Below are 21,390 nucleotides of genomic sequence, written 5' to 3' on the forward strand. Positions count from 1 at the left end.
ATTTGAGGTTTATGTATCCTCTGTATGGAGTCTGTAATCTAGACTAAAAATGCCTTTACCCGCATTCTGAATCATTACAGTACTTTATATAAGTTTGATGTATATAACCTGCCTCCCTGCCAGCAGTGTGTGCTGAGTCCCCAGGGAAGGGGCAGCTGCAGCCAAAGGTTTGCCAATGTCAGACTTTCCTCCTCCGGGAGTCACCACACAATACTGGCAGGGAGCCAGGTAATGTGAATTAAACTTCTATAAAGTACTGAAATGATTCAGAATGCTGACAATGGTATTTTAAAAATCAGCACAGCTATTGGAACCTGACACCAGCTAAAAATTACATTTCTGGTGTAAGTTCGCTTTAAGGTGTAGTGTTTTATAATCTCAGTTATCTCAATATAAAGCCTGTCCATCCTGGGGAAGAAATCTTGAGTGTCATCATGAATCTCACTGGAGGTATCACTGCTGCTCCTGGTGAATTTGAAGTTCGGTAAAAAAGTATAAAGAAATTGGGGTGCTATATTATACATGCTCCTATTGCTTGGAGCACATGCAAAACTGCGCATGTGCTGGAACCCGTCATAGAAGGTAAATATAAGCTTTTTATCTCATAGGTGAACGGATAATTAGGACATTAAACCACAGATCCATTAGGATCTGGCAAAGGTGGACTGTTCCAGATGTAGTTGACAGGTTCCCTTTAATCCAACTATATGCATATATACATTTCATAGAGATTGGCCAATGGTCTAATGTGTTTAGATGATGTCAACAAAAAGACAGGTCTGGCGACGTGGAAGTTGGACATACCCAAGAATCAGATATTTTGGTCTATGGGAAGATAAGCTGTTGGACTCCCTTTAACATGGGGGAGTCAGGAAGAACATCTGCCGGCCAAGTAAGTGTCATAAATATCCAAGACCTGTAGTATCTCCAAAGATGTGTCATAAACTACTCAACCTAATCCAAGAATCCTTTCATGGTGGAGTTTAGTCAATACTGTTTTAATGTTCTTAAAGTTTCTACTGTGCCCTATAAAACATGTATAAAACAAACGCCCCGCGCTTAACGTGCATCCCTAACAATAGTAGAAGGCAACAAAACTACCTGAGGATATAGAAGGCACATATTACAAGTATACAATTGCCTCTGAGCTGCTCCTAATAGACGTATGTACAAAAAGTTCTTGGTCCCAGTTGGAAAGACCATCAAGTCAAGCCAGAACAACCCTACATGGCTCTACATTTAGTTACGTTCCTATTTCTTGAAAGCCTACAAGGCCTTGCTTTCGTAACGACCTAGGTCTACAGAGAAGACTTGAGCATTCCCACTCAGACCACAATGGTCTCCAACCTCGAGTCCAATATTTTCGAAAATAGGTGAATGTTTTTGAAAACCAATGGACTCCATTGACTGTCCATAAACCTGACAACTTAACCGTAAGAGACCTCACTTGGTCAAAAAGTGGATTAGGAAAGATAATCATAAAACCCATAAAAGACAGCAAATTATTTACATACAACTGTGTCGGTTCAAAAGAAAGTAATATCTCTATTTCTTTTCCGGTTCCTTCTTGGCTTCTTCTTTCAAAGTTGACTTATGGTACTTTTGGCCAATCCCATAAGGAACATGAGCTGCGATTGTACCCAATTCTTGGGCACCTTCTATATGGAACATCTGGTCATCAAAGAAGAGATGTGGTCGAATTTTGTCTAAAATTGGTCCTTTTGGTGCTCCTGCGAGGAACAGAGCTTCATCCACCTCAAGACCCCAGGCACGCAAGGTCTTCAGGGCCCGGGCACCAGAGCTGGCGGCACTTCTGGCCGTCACAAGGTAGGTCCTTATGGGGCACTTCAGACGGGCATCTTTGGCATAAAACTTCCTCTTTATCTTACCCAGGGCTTCTAGAAAACACTTCAATGGACCCTGTAGAAGAAGTGGGTATGTTTCCCATTAAATCCTATATCCATGTTTTCTATTGAGATTCCGAGGAACTCGGATTACCAAATCTTAAGTAGATTGGAAGGAATAATCACATTATAAATCATTTTAATGTTTGCTAATAGAACCTGTTTATAGCAGGCAGCTTGGTTGGCGTAGGTCCTTCTGGCACTGGGCACAGACTTGGCACCAGCTATAGTAGCATTATAAAATCACATCACAATTCTGCTCCAGTGTTATGAAAACGTAGAATAACAAATACCCGGAGCGTCGTGTGATCCTCCATACATTATACATGCCCGCGCTCAATCAGAGCAAGATGTTGTCACAACACAGCAGGGATTCCTGGACTGGGTGCCATGTGTATAGTGCCAGGTGTCACAGTCATCTGCAGGGCATGAAGCAGTCAACAGACCAATATAGACATACAACCTGTTCATATCAGCGCCATGGGACAGATGTATCTCTGTTCTGCACTCTAGTCTCATTGTTGCACCAGAATTATCACAAGTTACAACCATCTGTGATGAGTTGAGTTCCTGCCTCTTATTCATCACTTTACATTAGGTGCAGTTTAGGCGCAATGTTAGATTCAGGCTCTTACATGTGATCCTCCTACAAGCTCCTCTCTGCTTCTCTCCTGCACCCCAGCATGATAATAACCCTCACAGCAGCACCCAGGTGTGTGACACCCTGCACCCAGTGATCTCCTCAGCAGGGGCTTCTCCTGGAGGGGATCCCCCAGTGCTGGTCTCCTGCTGCACCCCTGTAAGCTGTCAGTCTCCTGGTTCCATTCAGGGGTAGTCATCCTGCACATAGTTTCATCCGACTAACATTTATTATTTTGGGGGCTAGATGTAGTTTTTTGGGGCTTTATGTTAGAGGTGTTTTGCACTGTGATGTTATATTGTGGTGCACGGCCTTCATTTATTTGGTGCACCGTAATATGAAAGTTAGTGTACAAGTTGGCAGACTTGCTCTTTGTGGGACTAGCAAAAATGTACGCCGGATCAGACCTGGTCTTAGGAGCCTCTTAGTGGATATGGGTCGCCAATGCCAGCCTTAATAACCCAATCCCCAGTATATGAAACTACCAGAGAGTTACTGCTAATATATTCAGCTCACAGAGCATTGTCTAGACATTGGTCTCCACTGAGCGCATTAACTGCTATGTCCAGGATTACTGCCCCACAGGTATATACAGACCAAGGGTAGACACCTGTGTGTGTGTCTCTTGTCTGTTATTCCTCTGGGTCATTCTTGTAGGCAAATCCCTTGACTTGTTCTGAGGACTGTAGAGGACCTTCTATACCTCTATACAGGTTATGGTGATCTATTTATCATGTATATTTAGATATTTCACTACTGGTGTATTTTTTTTAAAATTAATTTATTTTTAATTGATGTAATAAAGTGTCATTTTATGCTTTCTACATTGTGGTTTTTGTTTCCTCCTTTTTGTGGTGTTATTTACATTATATATTGTGTATATATTAAATGATCTGCATTGTCCATGTCCCCTATTACTTGTATTGGTGTTTTTATCTTAAAAAACGTAGAACATTTTGTTATTGAATAATACAATATCTAAAGTTTCTGTAAAGGGGTTGTTCACTTTACCACATGTTTTTGTAATGTGTGTGTGTGGGGGGGCAGGATATGAAGTAATTTACCAATATACATCTAGTAATAGTTCTGCTCCGCTTTCTTGATATGTAAAGTGAAGTCTCCTGTCTTTTACCTCATCAGCCAGAGATTCCTGTACATAAAATGGCGGCAGATGGAGGGTCATGTGATGTATATCTGTCCATGAGCAATCATGAGCAGGGGGGATTGTTCAAAGTCAGTTAGAGATCACATGACCCTCCATGTGCGGCCATTTTATGGACAGGAATCTCTGGCTGATGAGGTAAAATATAGAAAAAAAACATGAGCGGAGCCCCTAGTGCAGTCTGTGAAAAGAGACGATAATAAGTATCAGTGATATCTGCTCAACTTGAGACAACTTGTGTCTTAGGGGTCGAACAGATATCAAAAGGTCCGATGTTCGTTAAGTAAAGACCCCGTCGTTAAGTAAAGACCCCGATCAGCAGACCCACCACATCAAAACTAGTTTTTTTGTGCTTAACTGCCATCACTCCTGAAGCTGAATCATCTAAAGTGTCGCTATACGGACTGATGAAGGGGGTGACCCACTCCCGAGACGTGTAGTCCATTTTTGTACAAAAAAAAATGCGACAAAAAGATATCTGTGTCGGATCGAATAATTACGAGTAGCACGTCTAATATCAACCGGGCCTTTTATAACTTCACCTATGCAATGATGAGGTAAAAGACCGGAGGCTTCACTTTACATATCAATAAGGCGGAGCAGAACTATTACTAGATGTATATTGGTAACTTACCTCATATCCTGCCCCCTCACACTTACACCACATTACAAAAAACTTGAGGTAAAATGACCAACCCCTTTAATGATTCCTGTAGGCCACACTCACACACGATCCCATACTGTACCTGAGCCAGTGGCTTGTTCTCAAATTGTTTCTCATGTTCAAAGAAAGAGTCCAGTCCTCGCTCTTTAACAATCTGCTCAGACTCGTCGGAGAACAGGACAGCGTCACCATCGAAAGCCACCCGCAGCTCATACTCCGGCAGCACGATGTCCCGCTTGGAAATAAACATGGTGGCCGCCGCGATTCCTGAGGTGAGAGAAGAACATTATATACAGTAAGACGCTGGTGGAATAATCCAGCTATAAACAAAGAGCTGAAGTCATATGATATTAATCCACTGTAGAAGTCCAATATTCAAGAAGAGTCCAATCTTTCTATGTAGATACAACCACTGTTGACCTGTCTTATGTTCTCCTCGAATGATCATAGATGACTTTCTGTCCCACCAGTGAAAGTGATCATCACCATTGCAGAAATGGAGTGGGAGGACGAGCAGGACATCAAAATTCAGCATGGAGTGCCGCTTCACGCTACAGGCAAGTCTTCTGCCCTGAAACGTCCATCACTTTTGCATTCTGATGTTCTGATGTTCTGCTCGTCCTCCCACTCTTTTTCCATGATGCTTCTGTATCACTTGTGAGTATGAATATTACAGAAGGATCTTAGAAGACAAAGATTGGTGACCGCCATTCTGTCTTTCTACATGTTTTGGGGGTCATTTATTCCCCCCCCCCTTCTCTGAGCTCTTTTTGCGCCTATTTTTTTGGCCATTATTTGTCTTTGTAGTTTTGGCTCTTTGTCAAATGCAGGTTTGTTTGGAGACCTATAAAAGGCGTAAATTCTTGCGTAACTCATAGCATTGCTTTTCCTACTCATGGTCAGATGTATTTTTGCACAAGTTTTTGAGCCTTTTAGGCGCAAATCAATGTTAGATCAGGCGCAAACTTCTGGAAGCAGAAGAAATACAAAGACAAATACTGCTACACGGCAAACTCTGATGCACTGCTGGAAAAATGTAGGAAAAATTGCACATATACTCCAATGCGCCCAAAAAGTAACGAAAATACAACCGAAAAACACACATCAGACTAAGATAAATCTGCCCCCTTATGTCAAGAAATGCTGCAATCCACTATGAACTCGGCTTATAGTCGAGTCTATGGAATAAAACTACTCACCTTTCCGACGCCCCCCCGCAGTCCTCTTCTGTCTTCTGAAGTCCAGGCTTCGGGTCCCCGTGCTCTGCGTCACACACACCATGATGTCATCATGTCAGTAAGTGAGTGACTTGTATACATGAGGCAGCGCGGGGACCTGGAAATGGAGCTTGAAAAGACATAAGAGGACCTGCGGGGGGCATCGGAGAGGTGAGTACAGAGGGTTTTTTTTAATTGGCTGGGCATAGTGTACTGCTGGCTATATACAAGGGGGCAGGCACTGGCTATATACCAATGCATTTCCCACCCTAGGCTTCTACTCGGGTGGTTTTTCCCAGTTTTGTGTGTTAACATTAGGTACCTCTGCTTATACTCAAGTATATACAGTACATATCTAAAAGAATAATCACCACTCCAGTATCCTATCTATCTCTGATGAGCTTCCATGGACTTTCGGCAGTGTTGTACATGGTGGTTACCAGTGAGGTGAAGCCCAGCCCCAGGGCCTGACACCCATGCCCCCTCTCCTGGTCTCTGAATGATCCCTCTGTTTGTTACATAACATAACCCTGGCCACCCGTGGCAGCGCTTTCTCTCTCATGTCTTCTGTCTGTGGAACATGTTGCTACTGCAGGAGTGAGGCCGAGCCAAAAGACGGATAACAAACTATGTAGAAAATAATATACACATGTAAAAGCCATTACACAACATCAGCGAGTGACTGACAGCTCCTGGAAAATCTCCAAGGTGATCCGACCGCCCCTAACACTCCATGGGAGACTTCCTACAAAATATCCAGGATCCTACTCATATAAAGCCAGATCCAGAGGCGTAACCACAGGGTACCCCCATATATCATTCATATTACTGTACCTGTGCACCCCAAAAACGTATGCCCCTAACTACCCCCGACAATCCTAATGCACGTAGGAGATCTCCAGTGCTAATTAGTCATAAATTTGTGAAAAATACATTTATATTCCAGGATTGCAGCTTCACCAAGCGTCCTTACACTGCTGTGCACTTTGCTCTCTGCATTGAGCTGCACTACTACCCCTCTTCTTTCTCCCAAATGACTTCTGCAGTATTTAAACTGTAGAAACTTGCTGTGGCTTTCGTTGTTTCAGAGGGGGAGCTGTGATTTATTCCGATACACAGAGCTAAGAGCACAGCAGTGTGAGGACATAGAATGTACAACTATATAAATATAATACTCTGGAATATAAATCCATTTGGCATCTTCCATGTCAGTAAAGGACTTGCATACTTCTCAAGTCTTTGGAAACCAGAGGGACAGACAGAGATTTTGGGTCTCGTTCACTGCCTCATGCAGCAACTCTATGCGGTCCGGAAAGTTGTGTGCAATGGTGATGCAGGGAGCGGTCAGCTCATACGTAGGGATGCATGGACCCGAACCGCAATGTAGGAGTCTGTGTCGAACATTGCAAGTTCGGGTCCCCAATTAAGGGTTTGGCTTTCTGGTTAACACTTGCAGTTGGTACCTGCAAAGTTTGGGGCGAAGGCCATAGGACAAGAGAACGCTCACACAGCTTTTCCTACATGGTGGCATGATATCTGGCCACCCAGCTCTCCCTGAAACAGCACAGTGACTGACTATAACATCACTCAGACTTATGTTCTCCAATCTGAGTGAGGTAAGTAATGTACTTCAGGTAATTAGTCACTGACTACAGTGAAAGCAGTGGCCTCTGGCTGACCGGTCACGTACAATGGCCGCCGCTGTGTCTGTTTCCATCGGTTCAGGAGACACTAAGTGATTTAGTTATGACCCTGGGAAAATGAGATGCAGAGACGAAATACAAGACGCAGGTCAAGTGCCTGGAGGTGAATGAATAGGAGTCTTGTGAGTGACACGGTGAGGGCAGGTAGCCGCCACCTCCGGGGCCTGGGTTCATACTCGCCAGGGAAAAGACAACATCCATTCACAGACTTTTCCAGACTCGGGCAATTTGCCTTCCTGTTTGGAAAGTGCAGCAGTTATAAGTGAGTGGACGTTACCTTCCTGAATGGCCTCTTGTACCTTCTCCGAGTCTGACGATAGGTACAGGTTGGTGAGATACGCCTTCAGGTATCCGATCGGACTCTTCCCTCCTGTCATGCAGAACCGTTCAATGTTCAGGCCTAAAATAAAGTGTGACAGAAGACATCATTCAGAATTTTAGGTCACTAGTAGCCTTTTCACAGGATCATAGTTTATACTGTTGAAAAAAGACATTTGTCCATCAAGTTCAACCAAGGAAGGGAAGGGATTGGATGAGGAAGGGATTTATGGGAAACAATTCTATATAAAATAACCATCAATGTTATTTAGGTGTAAAAAGGCATCTAGACCCTTCTTGAAGCTCTCTGCTGTCCCTGCTGTGACCAGCGCCTGAGGCAGGCTATTCCACAGATTGACAGTTCTCATAGTAAAAAAGCCCTGTCGTCCCCGGTGATTGAACCTTGTTTTCTCCAGACAGAGACAGTGCCCCCTCGTCTTTTGATTTGACTTAATCTGGAACAACTTACCACCATATTTTTTGTATGGACCATTCATATATTTATATAAATTAATCATGTCCCCTCGTAGTCGTCTCTTTTCCAGACTAAATAAATCTAATTGTTTTAATCTTTCCTCATAACTGAGACCCTCCATACCCCTTATCATTTTTGTGGCTCTACATTGAACCCTCTCCAGCTCCAGGGCCTCCTTTTTATGGACCGGTGCCCAGAACTGGACGGCATTTTCCAGGTGAGGCTGAACCAGTGCCTTGTATAGTGGTAATATTACATCCCTATCCCGAGAGTCCATACCACTTTTAATACATGACAAGATCTTGCTGGCTTTAGAGGCAGCTGCTTGACATTGCATGCTGTTATTCAATTTATGATCTACTAGTACCCCAGGTCCTTCTCAACAAGGGACTCTCCCAGATTTACTCCCCCAAGGACATATTTTTCCTGTGGATTATTAGCCCCCAGGTGCATAACCTTACATTTATCCATATTGAACCTCATTTGCCAAGTGGATTGGACATTTTTGTTAAAGGGAACCTGTCATGTTTGACCAGAGTTAAAGGTGTATGCCAACTCAAGGATTTATGACCTATCCACCAGGTACCCACCTCTGGGACCCGCATCTCCAAAACAGAATTTATTTACATGAAAAACTCTCTGTTTTGTGGGAAGGGGGTGCGGTGCATTGGGGGAGTGTCCTCACACTGCTTTGCACTCAGCTCTATATTTTACTGCTCTATAGAGCCTTCCCCTGCTCTATGTAAAAGCTGTAGTAAGCATCAAATTGTTCAATAGAAGATTGTCAGATTACAAGACCTACTTGTGACAGGACTAACTATTCAACATTGAACATTCAACATATCAAAAAAATTGCTTTGATATGTACAAGCTTCTAATTGAATACTACAGAGAGCTAAGAACACAGCAGTGTGAGGACAGATCAGGGGAGATTAATCAGAAGTCTGAGAACAGAACTGTCCTAGTCACCCAAGGAAACCAATTAGGGCTCAGTTTTCATTGTCCCACAGCTGTTTATAAAATCTAAGCTGAGCTCTGATTGGTTTCCATGGGCAAATAGAACAGGTTTACCTCAGATACTTCTGATAAGTCTCCCCCATCAACTGTATTTGTCCCAAACTCTGACACAATAATTGGAGCCAATTCCATATGGAAATTACATTGGAATACACCCCCTCCCATCGTCCTATTTTATATAAAAAGCAAATTTTGTTATTTTTATAGGAAATTTTTACCGGATTTTTAAAATTTTTCAATCTAAACTAATTATAAAAAGCTTCGGATTAGATCCAATGCCTGAAAAATGGAAGATTTGCGGCAAAATCTATGAATCAATTTGCTCATCTGTACTGGTCATTAGGGTTTATTTCTTATCGTGTATAACCTATTGGACCCTTCATGATGAACACTTCATGGACATAGCCGTAATAATAATAATTCCTCTATTTATATAGTGCACACAGATTATGCAGCGCTGCACAGAGTTTTGCCAAATCAGTCCCTGTTCCCATGGGGCTCACAATCTAATCAACCTACCAGTATGTTTTGGAGTGTGGGAGGAACCCGGAGGACCCGGAGGAAACCCACACAAACACATACAAACTTTTTGCAGATTTTTGTTGAAGTCCCAGTGGCCCTCCCAACAATCAGATACTTGTCCCCTATCCTAGGTTTTTCAGTGGAAGAACCTCATTAAGTAATTAGTTAGCAGAATTTTTCCAGTTTTTTCGGATATGACCCCCGAATCTTTATATCCTTTACTACTTAATGGACCCCCAACCATCCAACACTTATCCCCTATCCTAGGTTTTTCAGTGAAAAAAACTCATTGGGGGTCATTTACTAAGGGGCCGATTCGCGTTTTCCTGACGTGTTACCCGAATATTTCCGATTTGCGGCGATTTCCCCTGTATTGCCCCGGGATTTTGGCGCACACGATCGGATTGTGGCGCATCAGCCCTGGCATGCACGTGACGGAAATTGGGGGGCGTGGCTGAACGAAAACCCGACGTATTCGGAAAAACTGCCGCATTTAATAACCGAAAATTTGTCGCTTGGGACGCGCTTACCTTCACCTGGTCCAGCTTGGTGTATTCCGGTGCGTTCCGACGCTTTTCAGCGCAGCAGCGCCACCTGGTGGACGGTGGAGGAACTACCTTCATAAATCCCGCCCGGACCCAAATCCTGTTCAGAGAATGCACCGCTGGATCGCGAACGGACCGGGTAAGTAAATCTGCCCCATTATCTGACTAGTTGGGAGAATTCTTCCAGTTTTTCCTCAAATGACCCTCTTGATGTTCCTTTCTACTTTCTAAAAGTTCCTCCTAGACCCCATATGTAGTGTCAATGTGTATATAACTTATTACACCGTGTGTCCACAGTCTAACCATTTCCAAGTCAGATTACTCTGCTCTGTGGAGAAATGATGAATCAATTCTGTGAAAATAAGTTGTACTTTGAAGCTTCAACTAGAAACATCAGGACTTCTACTGTTCTCCTCAGGACGAGGGGCCCCGGGTTTACTTTGTGTTTAATCTGAGATAGTCCCACTTAGGTTTGTTATTCTTCTATTCTTGACATAGGTGTCATGATGAAAGCCTTCGGCCGGACCACCCTGGGGGTAGACACAGTTCCTGATTGACTCCATCCAGAGCTCTATCTGCTGACCTCACATTTTCGGCATCATCTCATCCCCCTGCTGTCCATCGAGGTCCTCTACTCTTTTCTTCCTCACACAACCCACCAGCGAAGGGGAAGATGTCATCAATTACTCACAGCCAGGGACATCTGCACTTAATCCTCCTGTTGTATCACCAGAGGTTTGGGGAGAGGGGGGGGGAGTTGGTTTTGAAAAGAGATGGGGAACATGTAAAACGAGGCCCACCGTTCAGCCGAAGCTCCAATGTGACAACTTAAGTCTACTGTTCTGGCCAAGGAACATCTGATGAAAGCTGAAAATGTGCGATGTCATCCATACCCTGACATAGGCAAATAAACATATGCACATTAAAGGGGCGTCCCACTACGCAGGGGCCTTCACCGTGGAAGCCACTCAGATCTAGAGAGAGATATGTCTATTACTTACCGTAGTGATTGATGCTGTTTATGAGGCGTACTCCGACCTGGGCATGGTTATTGGTCATCAGCACAATATCAAAGAGCTCCTCGCTATCTGGATAGAGAATTCTCAGCTGCTTGTTGACCTCCTCCACCGCCTGGATATGGGGGAAGACCACAAGGTCATGGAATGAAATTAGGAGACGGAACAACTTGTGACTACATGTGAATCTTATATTAATGGGTTATTGATCAATATCAGATTCAGTGGTAGATTATAATATAGCCCTGTGCCCAAGCCTACTAAGGGAGCCATGACCACCCAAACCAACCACTTTTATACTCAGAAGGACCTTCTTCCATAAAATTCTCATACGTCTGTTCCTGCCCACAACACACATTTACACAAAAGGCATTTCAGGACATTTGAAGGTCTTCAAACTGCATCCTCCATTCCCCAAGAAGCTGATTCTAGTGCCATATGTAGGAAGGGGGATTCGAGACTTGTAGGGGCCAAAATATCTATCCAGCCCAGGGCCCATGGCAGTCTTAATCCAGCCCTGATCACATTGTGTGGGCCACACTCAGGATCAACTGATTCTGGCCACTGAGTCAACACAGAGAACAGTAGAACAGCTCCCTTCACTGTGAAGTGGCTGAGCGGTGTTACTGCAGCTTATTTCCCATTCATCTGAATAGGAGGTAATTAACCTTAACAGATAATTGATCTACAGAATCTGTACACCTCGTACAACTGCACGTAAACACATTACTTAAATGGTGTAACCAGTATAAATCTAAATGGAAACATTTATATAATGACATGCTATACTTTACCACTGATTGTTAAAAAAACATTTCATTTAAAAAAAAAAAAAAAAAAAGAAAATCATCTCAGGTCCGCCTTTAAGCTGTGTATGGTGGTTGAGAGCCCCGATCCACTGGCATACACTTCAAAAGCTACAAAGTTGTCCCAAAGTTATAAAGGATTCCAGCACATTACTTCAGTGAAAAAAAATCTATTAAAAATTGACATATTTATTGAAAATTCATTAAAAATTGCTAAATTGTAAAAATAATAACACAAAAAAAAACAGCACAAAATATGTTTGAGACTTAAAAAATCTTAGTCCTTACTCATGGGTATTAGTAAGGACTAAGATGTTGTAACTCAAAAATACATAGGATCAAAACCGCATTGGGTAACACATTTCGGACTTAGTCGTTAGTTGTTACTCAAATAATTTTGAAATGTGTCACATGTTGCGTTTTTGTCCTATGTTTTTTTTGTTTGTTTTGTGTCCACATCTTTCTATGTTTGTAATTTTTAATGACTTTTCAATAAATATGTGACTTTTGGATAGATTTCACTGAAGTAATGTGCTGGAATCCTAAACTTTGTAACTTTTCCAGTGCATTTTGATTGCGTTTTGTATTGTATTTCAATCAGTTTAAAAAAAAAAAAATCTGGATGCGGAGGAAGCATTTCCCTATGAATGTCGTAAAAAGAGTTTTCAAGCTTTGTAAAGAGTGGATTCCACATTGGAGGACTGAGCTCTACCATCTGACTAGGTGTCATGCAATACCATATTCAGCCTGTAGTGGCCACTGTAGGGAATATGTGCTGCTGTGTGCATCTTCTCCTGGCGATCACAGCTGATCACTGGTGGATCCTGATGTGGAAATGCCTTTAAATACTGACATAACCTGAGCTATCCATAAAAATGCATGAGGGCGCTGTAATGGGGAAACTTTGTTAGTTGCGGCCTGTGACTAAAAGCAGAAAATAAAAAAAAAATTGGACTTAAATTTTACATTGTCCATGGAGGGGTCAGGTCATAGACACAAGTGGCGTCTTGAAGCCGTTTTTGGTCCGTTTTTAACCATGCGTTTAAAAATGCATGCAAAACGCCACGTGTGTGCCGCTGGCCTAAGGGTGATGCCACACATGGTGTTTTTGGTCTGTTTTTAAGCATGTGTTTTCAGTCTGTTTAAAAATGCATACGTTTTTAAAAAAGCGTCCATTTTTTACCGTTTACCATGCATTTGGCTGCTTTGAACCTGTTTATCTATTAAGATATTAACATATAAAACAGGCTCGAAGCAGCCAAAGTAAACAGTAAAAAACGCATGTGTTTTAAAAACGCCTGCATTTTATAAAGCAGATGATTTCTTAGGCCGCGGTCACACGATCCGATAGGCGTCCGTTCATAACGCGACGCTAGCGCACAGGGGGCGGTCCTCGGCCTGAACGCACATGCGTTAACAGGGAAACGCATGCGATCGGCTTATCAATCGCATGCGTTTCCCTGTTAACGCATGTGCGGTCGGGCCGAGGACCGCCCCCTGTGCGCTAGCGTCGTGTTATGAACGGACGCCTATCGGATCGTGTGACCGCGGCCTCAAATGGACTGAAAATGCATTCTTAAAAAAGGAACAAAAACGCCATGTGTGGCATCGCCCTAAATATCCCCGTGGAAAGCCCTGGTCCACCCCCGTAACTTGACACTAAGACCACTTAGCATAGACCCCCAGTGTGTGCAGGGAGAGAATCTGACACCTGGTTTATGATGCTTTTTCCTGAGCTGAAGGCCTTTAGCCCCTTAATGACGCGATGCAAAGCACTGTACTGTATGTGCACTTTCCCTTTAAGAAAACATAGTGAGCAAATAAATCCTGTATCTTATATTATCGAATCCTACAGGTCAGGGCTTGCGGCAAGGTGTGAACTACGGCTGAAGGTGTGCTGCATTCTGAGCAAATAAGGAGCAGGTGTACAATGAGATAATTATTAAAACAACCTGAAATCCTGTAATTCTTAACTGGGATTCTCATAAAATTGACATTTTACAGCAGTAAATCCAGAATAATTTGTAAGGATTACAGTAAAGTGACAACATGAGATTATTAAATCCAAAAGCGGAGTCATGCGTCCTGTTTTTAGTTTTATTAAAACATCCATCATTTCTAAAAATTCCCCCAACGTGTTATTTGCTTATTCCAAATATTTGTGCAGCGCTGCGGAATCTGTGTGCGCTATATAAATTAAGGAATTATGATAAATAATATTATAATAATTAGAATTATTATTAAATATTCAAAAACACCCCTTTAGATTGGGTTGGGGGATGGGATTGGAACAATTCTCACTGGTTTTCCTGGACCAATCATTAAATTAAGAGATGGAAGAATCTGGGATTAAATAGGGGCCCCTGGTATATATCGTGCAAGGGAGCCTATAGCTTCCTGTACCACCACTTCCCATGTGCCCCATTAGACCAGTGAGACGGATATTGCCCCCACATGTGTCATGTCAGAGGCATCTTCTCATCACCATTAACAGTACATTTTCCTTACTAAACCCAAGCTCGCCTTTAAATCTTAAAGGAATTTTCTTATAAAAAAAAAAAGTGCTACATATTTGAATTCTGGATTCCTCTAATCACCAATCACTATAGTAGGGGCTTCCAAGCCCCCAATTCTCTAGAGATCAGTGATTGGCAAAAGTTCTCATATGTATAATGTCATCACTGCAGGACTGGCAGGAACCACCAGGAAATCTCCCATCAAAATCCATCCTGATAAACCAGGGACATAACTCATAGCTCCAGGCACCGTGACAGTGATGATCTTCTTCTATTTCTTATCCATGGCCTCCTTCCTTCTAAAATCAACTTTTTAATATATGCTACTGACCCTGAAGGGCTCTGAGAGTTTTTACCAGAGCCTCTCCGTGCTACAGCTTCACAGGCTGTTACACTGTGCAGGAGCACTTTCCCCCCTCAGACTTCATTTGGTGCCATGAGATAACATCAGGCAGAGTAAAGGGGGAAGTACTGAAGGAGTGTGGGAGTAAGACAGTGTAACAGCATGTGAAGCCATAGCGCAGAGGGGCTCTGGTAACACACCCGAGAGCCGTTCTGGCTCATTAGCATCATTTTAAAAGATGAATTTAGAAGGAAGGAGGCCATGGATAACAAATATTAGTAATATATGAGTAAGTGTCCATGGTTTATCACGATGGATATTTATGGTAGATTTTATTTATATGAAAAATTACAGTATTTTTCGGACTATAAGGCGCACAAAAAATCCAGTGCGCCTTATATATGAACCGTACTGACAGACAACAGCTGCCTTGAACTGTGCACAGGTCTGCCACCTGCTGGTCATTCATCCTTATAATCAGGTGCGCCTTATAATCCGGTGAGCCTTATATATGAACCCAGACGTTTTAGCAGGAATTTATTGATGGCGCGCCTTATACTCCTTATAGTCCGAAAAAATACTGTATGTTGTTTCCTTCTATTAGGTAACTTTTTGGAAATCAGGGACTAAATAGAAAAAAAATTCGAAAAAAAAGACAAAAAGTCTTACTTGACCCTACAGTTCCCTAATCTATTCCTTAAAGTGGTTGGAACCCATTTCTTCCAAAAACAGCAGCACACCTCAATAAGGCGACATGAGTTGTTACTGATATTGTAGTTTAGAAGTGAATGGGATTTGGATGCAGTACCGGACACCACCTGTAGTCAAGGGTGGCGCTCTTTTGCGAAAACAAGAAAACCCCCTATTTTTCTGATTCTTGAAGAGGACATTTGGGGTCCCCTTTGATATCTCAAACATAAAATGAAATATTGTCCTATGTTGTTTCCACCTTGTGCGGTGACGGAAGGATTAGACAGGTCCGGACAGATTTCTTCCTCCCCTGTTTAGTCGTCAGCTCCTGACACAGTAGACTGGAAACCCCATAAATTGTGCCTGTATAAATCTTTACTCTATCCTCTCTAATCTCCGGATAAAAACATCCATCAGTAGCGGAATTAGGACACCATAAATGGGGGTTTGTGATGGAACCGTAGATTATAATATTTGTGGTGTAAACAGGAGCTTTATCTATGTATCTACCCTGACAGCATCATCACAAAGTAACCAAATACTTGTCATTCTGTTACCCATAACAGAGAGGGAAGAAGTCTCCAAAGATTCTGAACATGCAGGGGGTGACCGGGAGGTGGAACCTGAGTGTAATCATATCCTGTATGGGCAGATTGTAATAGCATTAGTACTGTGAGAAAATACATTTATATTCCAGCATTGTTCCTTCTTAAAGAGGGGGGTTTCCTCACACTGCTGTGCTCTTAGTTCTCTGCAGTGATCTTTTCCTCTCTGCTCTTAGTGCCCGTTTTAATATTGATCCAGAAGCCCGCTAAGAGCTCAGAGGAGAAGCTGTGGAACAACGCAGTATAGAAAGATAAAAGCACAGCAGTGTGAGGACACACCACCTGTACTCCAAGTCCAGCTACAATCCCGGAATATAAATGCATTTTTTACAGTCCTGCTGCTACTAACAACTGCAGACACATTCCCATCTTAATAATGAATCTTTGGATGAATCAGACAATCACTTTTTGTTTTGTGATGAGGTCAATCGAGCGGTCACACTCTCCCCTCCCCATGGAGAATACATGCACACTCTGAATAATTATAATTTAGCAACTTCTATTATTGAAGATGACAGACCTCGCTATTGCGCTGTGAAAACCTCTTGGTAAAGGATCCCAACCTTCAGAGCGGGAGCATCATCCTATCACATCCAATTATCATGAATAGTCACTGGACAGGTTTCTTTTACACTCTTTGGAAAATTTTCCACTTTTTTCATCACTAGACTGCAATACCAAACACAACCCATGGACTTAGGTAGCGCTATATCTACAAAAATGTAGTCAAGAATGTCAGGAAATCTATAATTAAAATCCATCATGATAAACCTTACTCATAGACCCAGGCACCGTGACTGTGGTAGCTTCTTATATATGTTATCCATGGCCTCCCTCCTTTTAAAATCAACTTTTAAAATTATGCTAACGGGCCTGAAGGTCTCTGGTGGGGCATTACCAGAGCCCCTCTGTACTGCAGCTCCACAGGCTCTCCTCCCCTCCCTCTGCCAAATGTAATCTCACACAGTGGGAGGGTGAAGTTCTCCTGCACAGGCTAACAGCCTGTGAAGCTGAGGCACAGAGGGGTTTTAGTAACACCCCCAGAGCCCTTCTGGCTCTAGCATCATTTCTAAAGTTATTTTTAGAAGGAAGGAGACCATGGATAACAAATATAAGAAGATTAGCACAGTCACGGTGTCTGGATCTATGAGTAATGGCCCCGGTTTATCAGGATGGATTTTCAGGGTAGATTTCCTTTCTCAAAGATGCGCATTGTGCAAACATAATGGGGCACATTTACTTACCCGGTCCAGTCGCGATCCAGCGGCGGGTTCTCCGACGCTGATTTGGGTTCTGCTGGGATTCACTAAGGTCCGTGCGCCGATATTCACCAGGTGTCGCTGCTGCGCCGAGGTCCGCTGGAGTTCACCTGCTTTTTTCTGGTGTATGTGAGTGCTTGATCTTGCGACACAAATGGCTTTTTAAATTCTGCGGTTTTTCCGAATCCTTCGGGTTGTCTGGTGGCCACGCCCCCGATTTCTGTCGCGCGAAAGGCGGCGCGATTGCGCCAAAAATCGATCGCGTGCGCCACAATTCCGTGAAATACAGCGCAAAGAGGAAATATTCGGGAAAAACCCGACGGATTCGCGGCTGCGGACCCTTAGTAAATGTGCCCCTATATGTTTTCCAGACATATTTTCCTTCTGCCCAGCAATATGTAATTTTAGAGAAAAATCTGTTTATTTTATGCAAATCAGCATCTCTGTGCACCAGGGGCGGAGCCTGCTCTGTGCACCAGTGGCAGAGCCCCTGCTAAACCGGCTAAACCGCATGGTCCTCTCCATGCATAGTCGTTGTGCAGGTTTCGTATGGGGCAATATGTCAGTAATTGCGCCTATTTTAGGGCTTGTACGGCACTTTTCTGATTCATCCCCCAATTGACTTGCAGGGTAAGGAAAATAAACAAAAATGTGAATAAGTAGGGCGACTCTCTGTACCAATCACAGAAAGCATACTGGAAAAAAAACAAAAACGGATATGTGAATGAGCCCTCACTATGAACATTGATAGTCACATTGAATATCCCATTGTCATCCCCTGGGGTGATGGAATTACGTAGATAGGCAAGAAACAACCTAGTGCCATCTCTCTAGTGTTACTCTAGGTGTACGCACCATAGGCAGGGTATGGGGGTACTATGGGGCCCAGTCTTAGCTGGTTTCGTGGGCTTTGCTATTTGGGCAAGTACCTATTCAGGACTTCTCTCAACTAGCAGGAACCAACAGGCATTAGTAAGGGAAACTGATCCTTTTAATGAAGCAGGAGATGAAATACAGACCCTTCTGCCCTAGATGGAAAAATCCGGACCACAATGGAGGCCATTTCCATACCGAGCCCCCAGTGAGTAAAGTGTTGTAAATATATAATTCTTGTCTAGTGTGACTCGACTGTAGCTCAGACATACTATTCCTAAACCCGGAAAATCAGGTTGAAAAGCCTTAACCCGAGAACAATACATTGTAGTGAGCAAAGTGCACAGCAGTGTGAGGACACGCCCCCCAGTGTAATACAGTCCAGGACAATCACATAATGGCTGTGTCGGGGTAGGGATGGAGGGTAGGTCACTCAGGTCTTATAACTTAAATGAGACCAAGATGGAAAACTCAGCATAATGGAGGCCCATTTCAATCCTGATCCCCTCCCCCCATAGTGTGGACTAGTGAAAGAACTGTTGTAGATAAATTCTTTTCTACTTTTACTTCTCCTTTGACTTGACTGTAGACGGCTGATGCTGTAGTAACGGATGCTCTGCTGTGTTACACAGCCAGTAATTGGATACACCACTGCTACTACTATACACTATGGGGGAGAGGGTGGCCTTCAGCAGAAAGGTGTCCTGCTACACTGTTGGTCCTAATACACAGCTGGTCCTACTACATAGCTGGTCCTACTACACAGCTGGTCCAACTACACAGCTGGTCCAACTACATAGCTGGTCCTACTACATAGCTGGTCCTACTACACAGCTGGTCCAACTACACAGCTGGTCCTACTACATAGCTGGTCCTACTACACAGCTGGTCCTACTACACAGATGGTCCTCCTACACAGCTGGTCCTCCTACACAGCTGGTTCAACTACACAGCTGGTCCTACTACACTACTGGTCCTCCTACACAGCTAGTCCTACTACACAGCTGGTCCTCCTACACAGCTGGTCCTACTACACAGCTGGTCCTCCTACACAGCTGGTCCTCCTACACTACTGGTCCTCCTACACAGCTAGTCCTCCTACACAGCTAGTCCTCCTACACAGCTGGTCCTACTACACAGCTGGTCCTACTACACAGCTGGTCCTACTACACAGCTGGTCCTCCTACACAGCTGGTCCTCCTACACAGCTAGTCCTCCTACACAGCTGGTCCTACTACACAGCTGGTCCTACTACACAGCTGGTCCTCCAACACTACCGGTCCTTCTACACAGCTAGTCCTTCTACACAGCTGGTCCTACTACACAGCTGGTCCAACTACACAGCTGGTCCTACTACACAGATGGTCCTCCTACACAGCTGGTCCTCCTACACAGCTGGTTCAACTACACAGCTGGTCCTACTACACAGATGGTCCTCCTACACAGCTGGTCCTCCTACACAGCTGGTTCAACTACACAGCTGGTCCTACTACACTACTGGTCCTCCTACACAGCTAGTCCTACTACACAGCTGGTCCTCCTACACAGCTGGTCCTACTACACAGCTGGTCCTCCTACACAGCTGGTCCTCCTACACTACTGGTCCTCCTACACAGCTAGTCCTCCTACACAGCTAGTCCTCCTACACAGCTGGTCCTACTACACAGCTGGTCCTACTACACAGCTGGTCCTACTACACAGCTGGTCCTACTACACAGCTGGTCCTCCTACACAGCTAGTCCTCCTACACAGCTGGTCCTACTACACAGCTGGTCCTACTACACAGCTGGTCCTCCAACACTACCGGTCCTTCTACACAGCTAGTCCTTCTACACAGCTGGTCCTACTACACAGCTGGTCCAACTACACAGCTGGTCCTACTACACAGATGGTCCTCCTACACAGCTGGTCCTCCTACACAGCTGGTTCAACTACACAGCTGGTCCTACTACACTACTGGTCCTCCTACACAGCTAGTCCTACTACACAGCTGGTCCTCCTACACAGCTGGTCCTACTACACAGCTGGTCCTCCTACACAGCTGGTCCTCCTACACAGCTGGTCCTCCTACACTACTGGTCCTCCTACACAGCTAGTCCTCCTACACAGCTGGTCCTACTACACAGCTGGTCCTCCTACACAGCTGGTCCTCCTACACAGCTGGTCCTCCTACACAGCTGGTCCTCCTACACTACTGGTCCTCCTACACAGCTAGTCCTCCTACACAGCTGGTCCTACTACACAGCTGGTCCTACTACACAGCTGGTCCTACTACACAGCTGGTCCTCCTACACAGCTAGTCCTCCTACACAGCTGGTCCTCCTACACAGCTGGTCCTCCTACACAGCTGGTCCTACTACACAGCTGGTCCTACTACACAGCTGGTCCTCCAACACTACCGGTCCTTCTACACAGCTAGTCCTTCTACACAGCTGGTCCTACTACACTGTTGGTCCTCCTACACAGCTGGTCCTACTACAAAGCTGGTCCTACTACACTGCTGGTCCTCCTACACTACTGGTCCTCCTACACAGCTAGTCCTCCTACACAGCTGGTCCTACTACACTGCTGGTCCTACTACACAGCTGGTCCTCCTACACAGCTAGTCCTCCTACACAGCTGGTCCTACTACACTGTTGGTCCTCCTACACAGCTGGTCCTACTACACTGCTGGTCCTACTACACTGCTGGTCCTACTACCGTACATAGCTGGTCTTCCTACACAGCTGGTCCTCCTACACTACTGGTCCTCCTACACAGCTAGTCCTCCTACACAGCTGGTCCTACTACACAGCTGGTCCTCCTACACTACTGGTCCTCCTACACAGCTAGTCCTCCTACACAGCTGGTCCTACTACACAGCTGGTCCTCCTACACTACTGGTCCTCCTACACAGCTAGTCCTACTACAAAGCTGGTCCTACTACACTGCTGGTCCTACTACACTGCTGGTCCTACTACACTGCTGGTCCTACTACACTGCTGGTCCTACTACCGTACATAGCTGGTCTTCCTACACAGCTGGTCCTCCTACACAGCTAGTCCTACTACAAAGCTGGTCCTCCTACACAGAAGGAGTGGAAGGAGCTGGGCTTGCCCGGAGATACAAGTTGTGA

General features: G+C 44.3%; 1 protein-coding gene across 2 annotated transcripts in view; it reads right to left on the reverse strand.

Annotated features, from left to right (window-relative positions):
* Window positions 1–1,521: 1,521 nt before the first annotated feature.
* The window catches only part of NT5C1B (5'-nucleotidase, cytosolic IB), a 34,347-nt gene continuing 14,478 nt past the window's right edge, over window positions 1,522–21,390 (reverse strand). For both annotated transcript variants that reach the window (XM_072143625.1, XM_072143626.1), the window contains exons 5-8: window positions 11,169–11,298; window positions 7,568–7,690; window positions 4,453–4,637; window positions 1,522–1,920 (exon numbers count right to left, since the gene is read on the reverse strand). In XM_072143625.1, coding sequence (XP_071999726.1) covers window positions 1,546–1,920; window positions 4,453–4,637; window positions 7,568–7,690; window positions 11,169–11,298 — 813 coding nt within the window. In that variant the 3' untranslated portion in view covers window positions 1,522–1,545. The remainder of the gene's footprint in view (window positions 1,921–4,452; window positions 4,638–7,567; window positions 7,691–11,168; window positions 11,299–21,390) is intronic.

This window comes from Engystomops pustulosus, chromosome 3 (genome assembly GCF_040894005.1).
Source record: "Engystomops pustulosus chromosome 3, aEngPut4.maternal, whole genome shotgun sequence".
NCBI classification, from domain to species: Eukaryota; Metazoa; Chordata; class Amphibia; order Anura; family Leptodactylidae; genus Engystomops; species Engystomops pustulosus.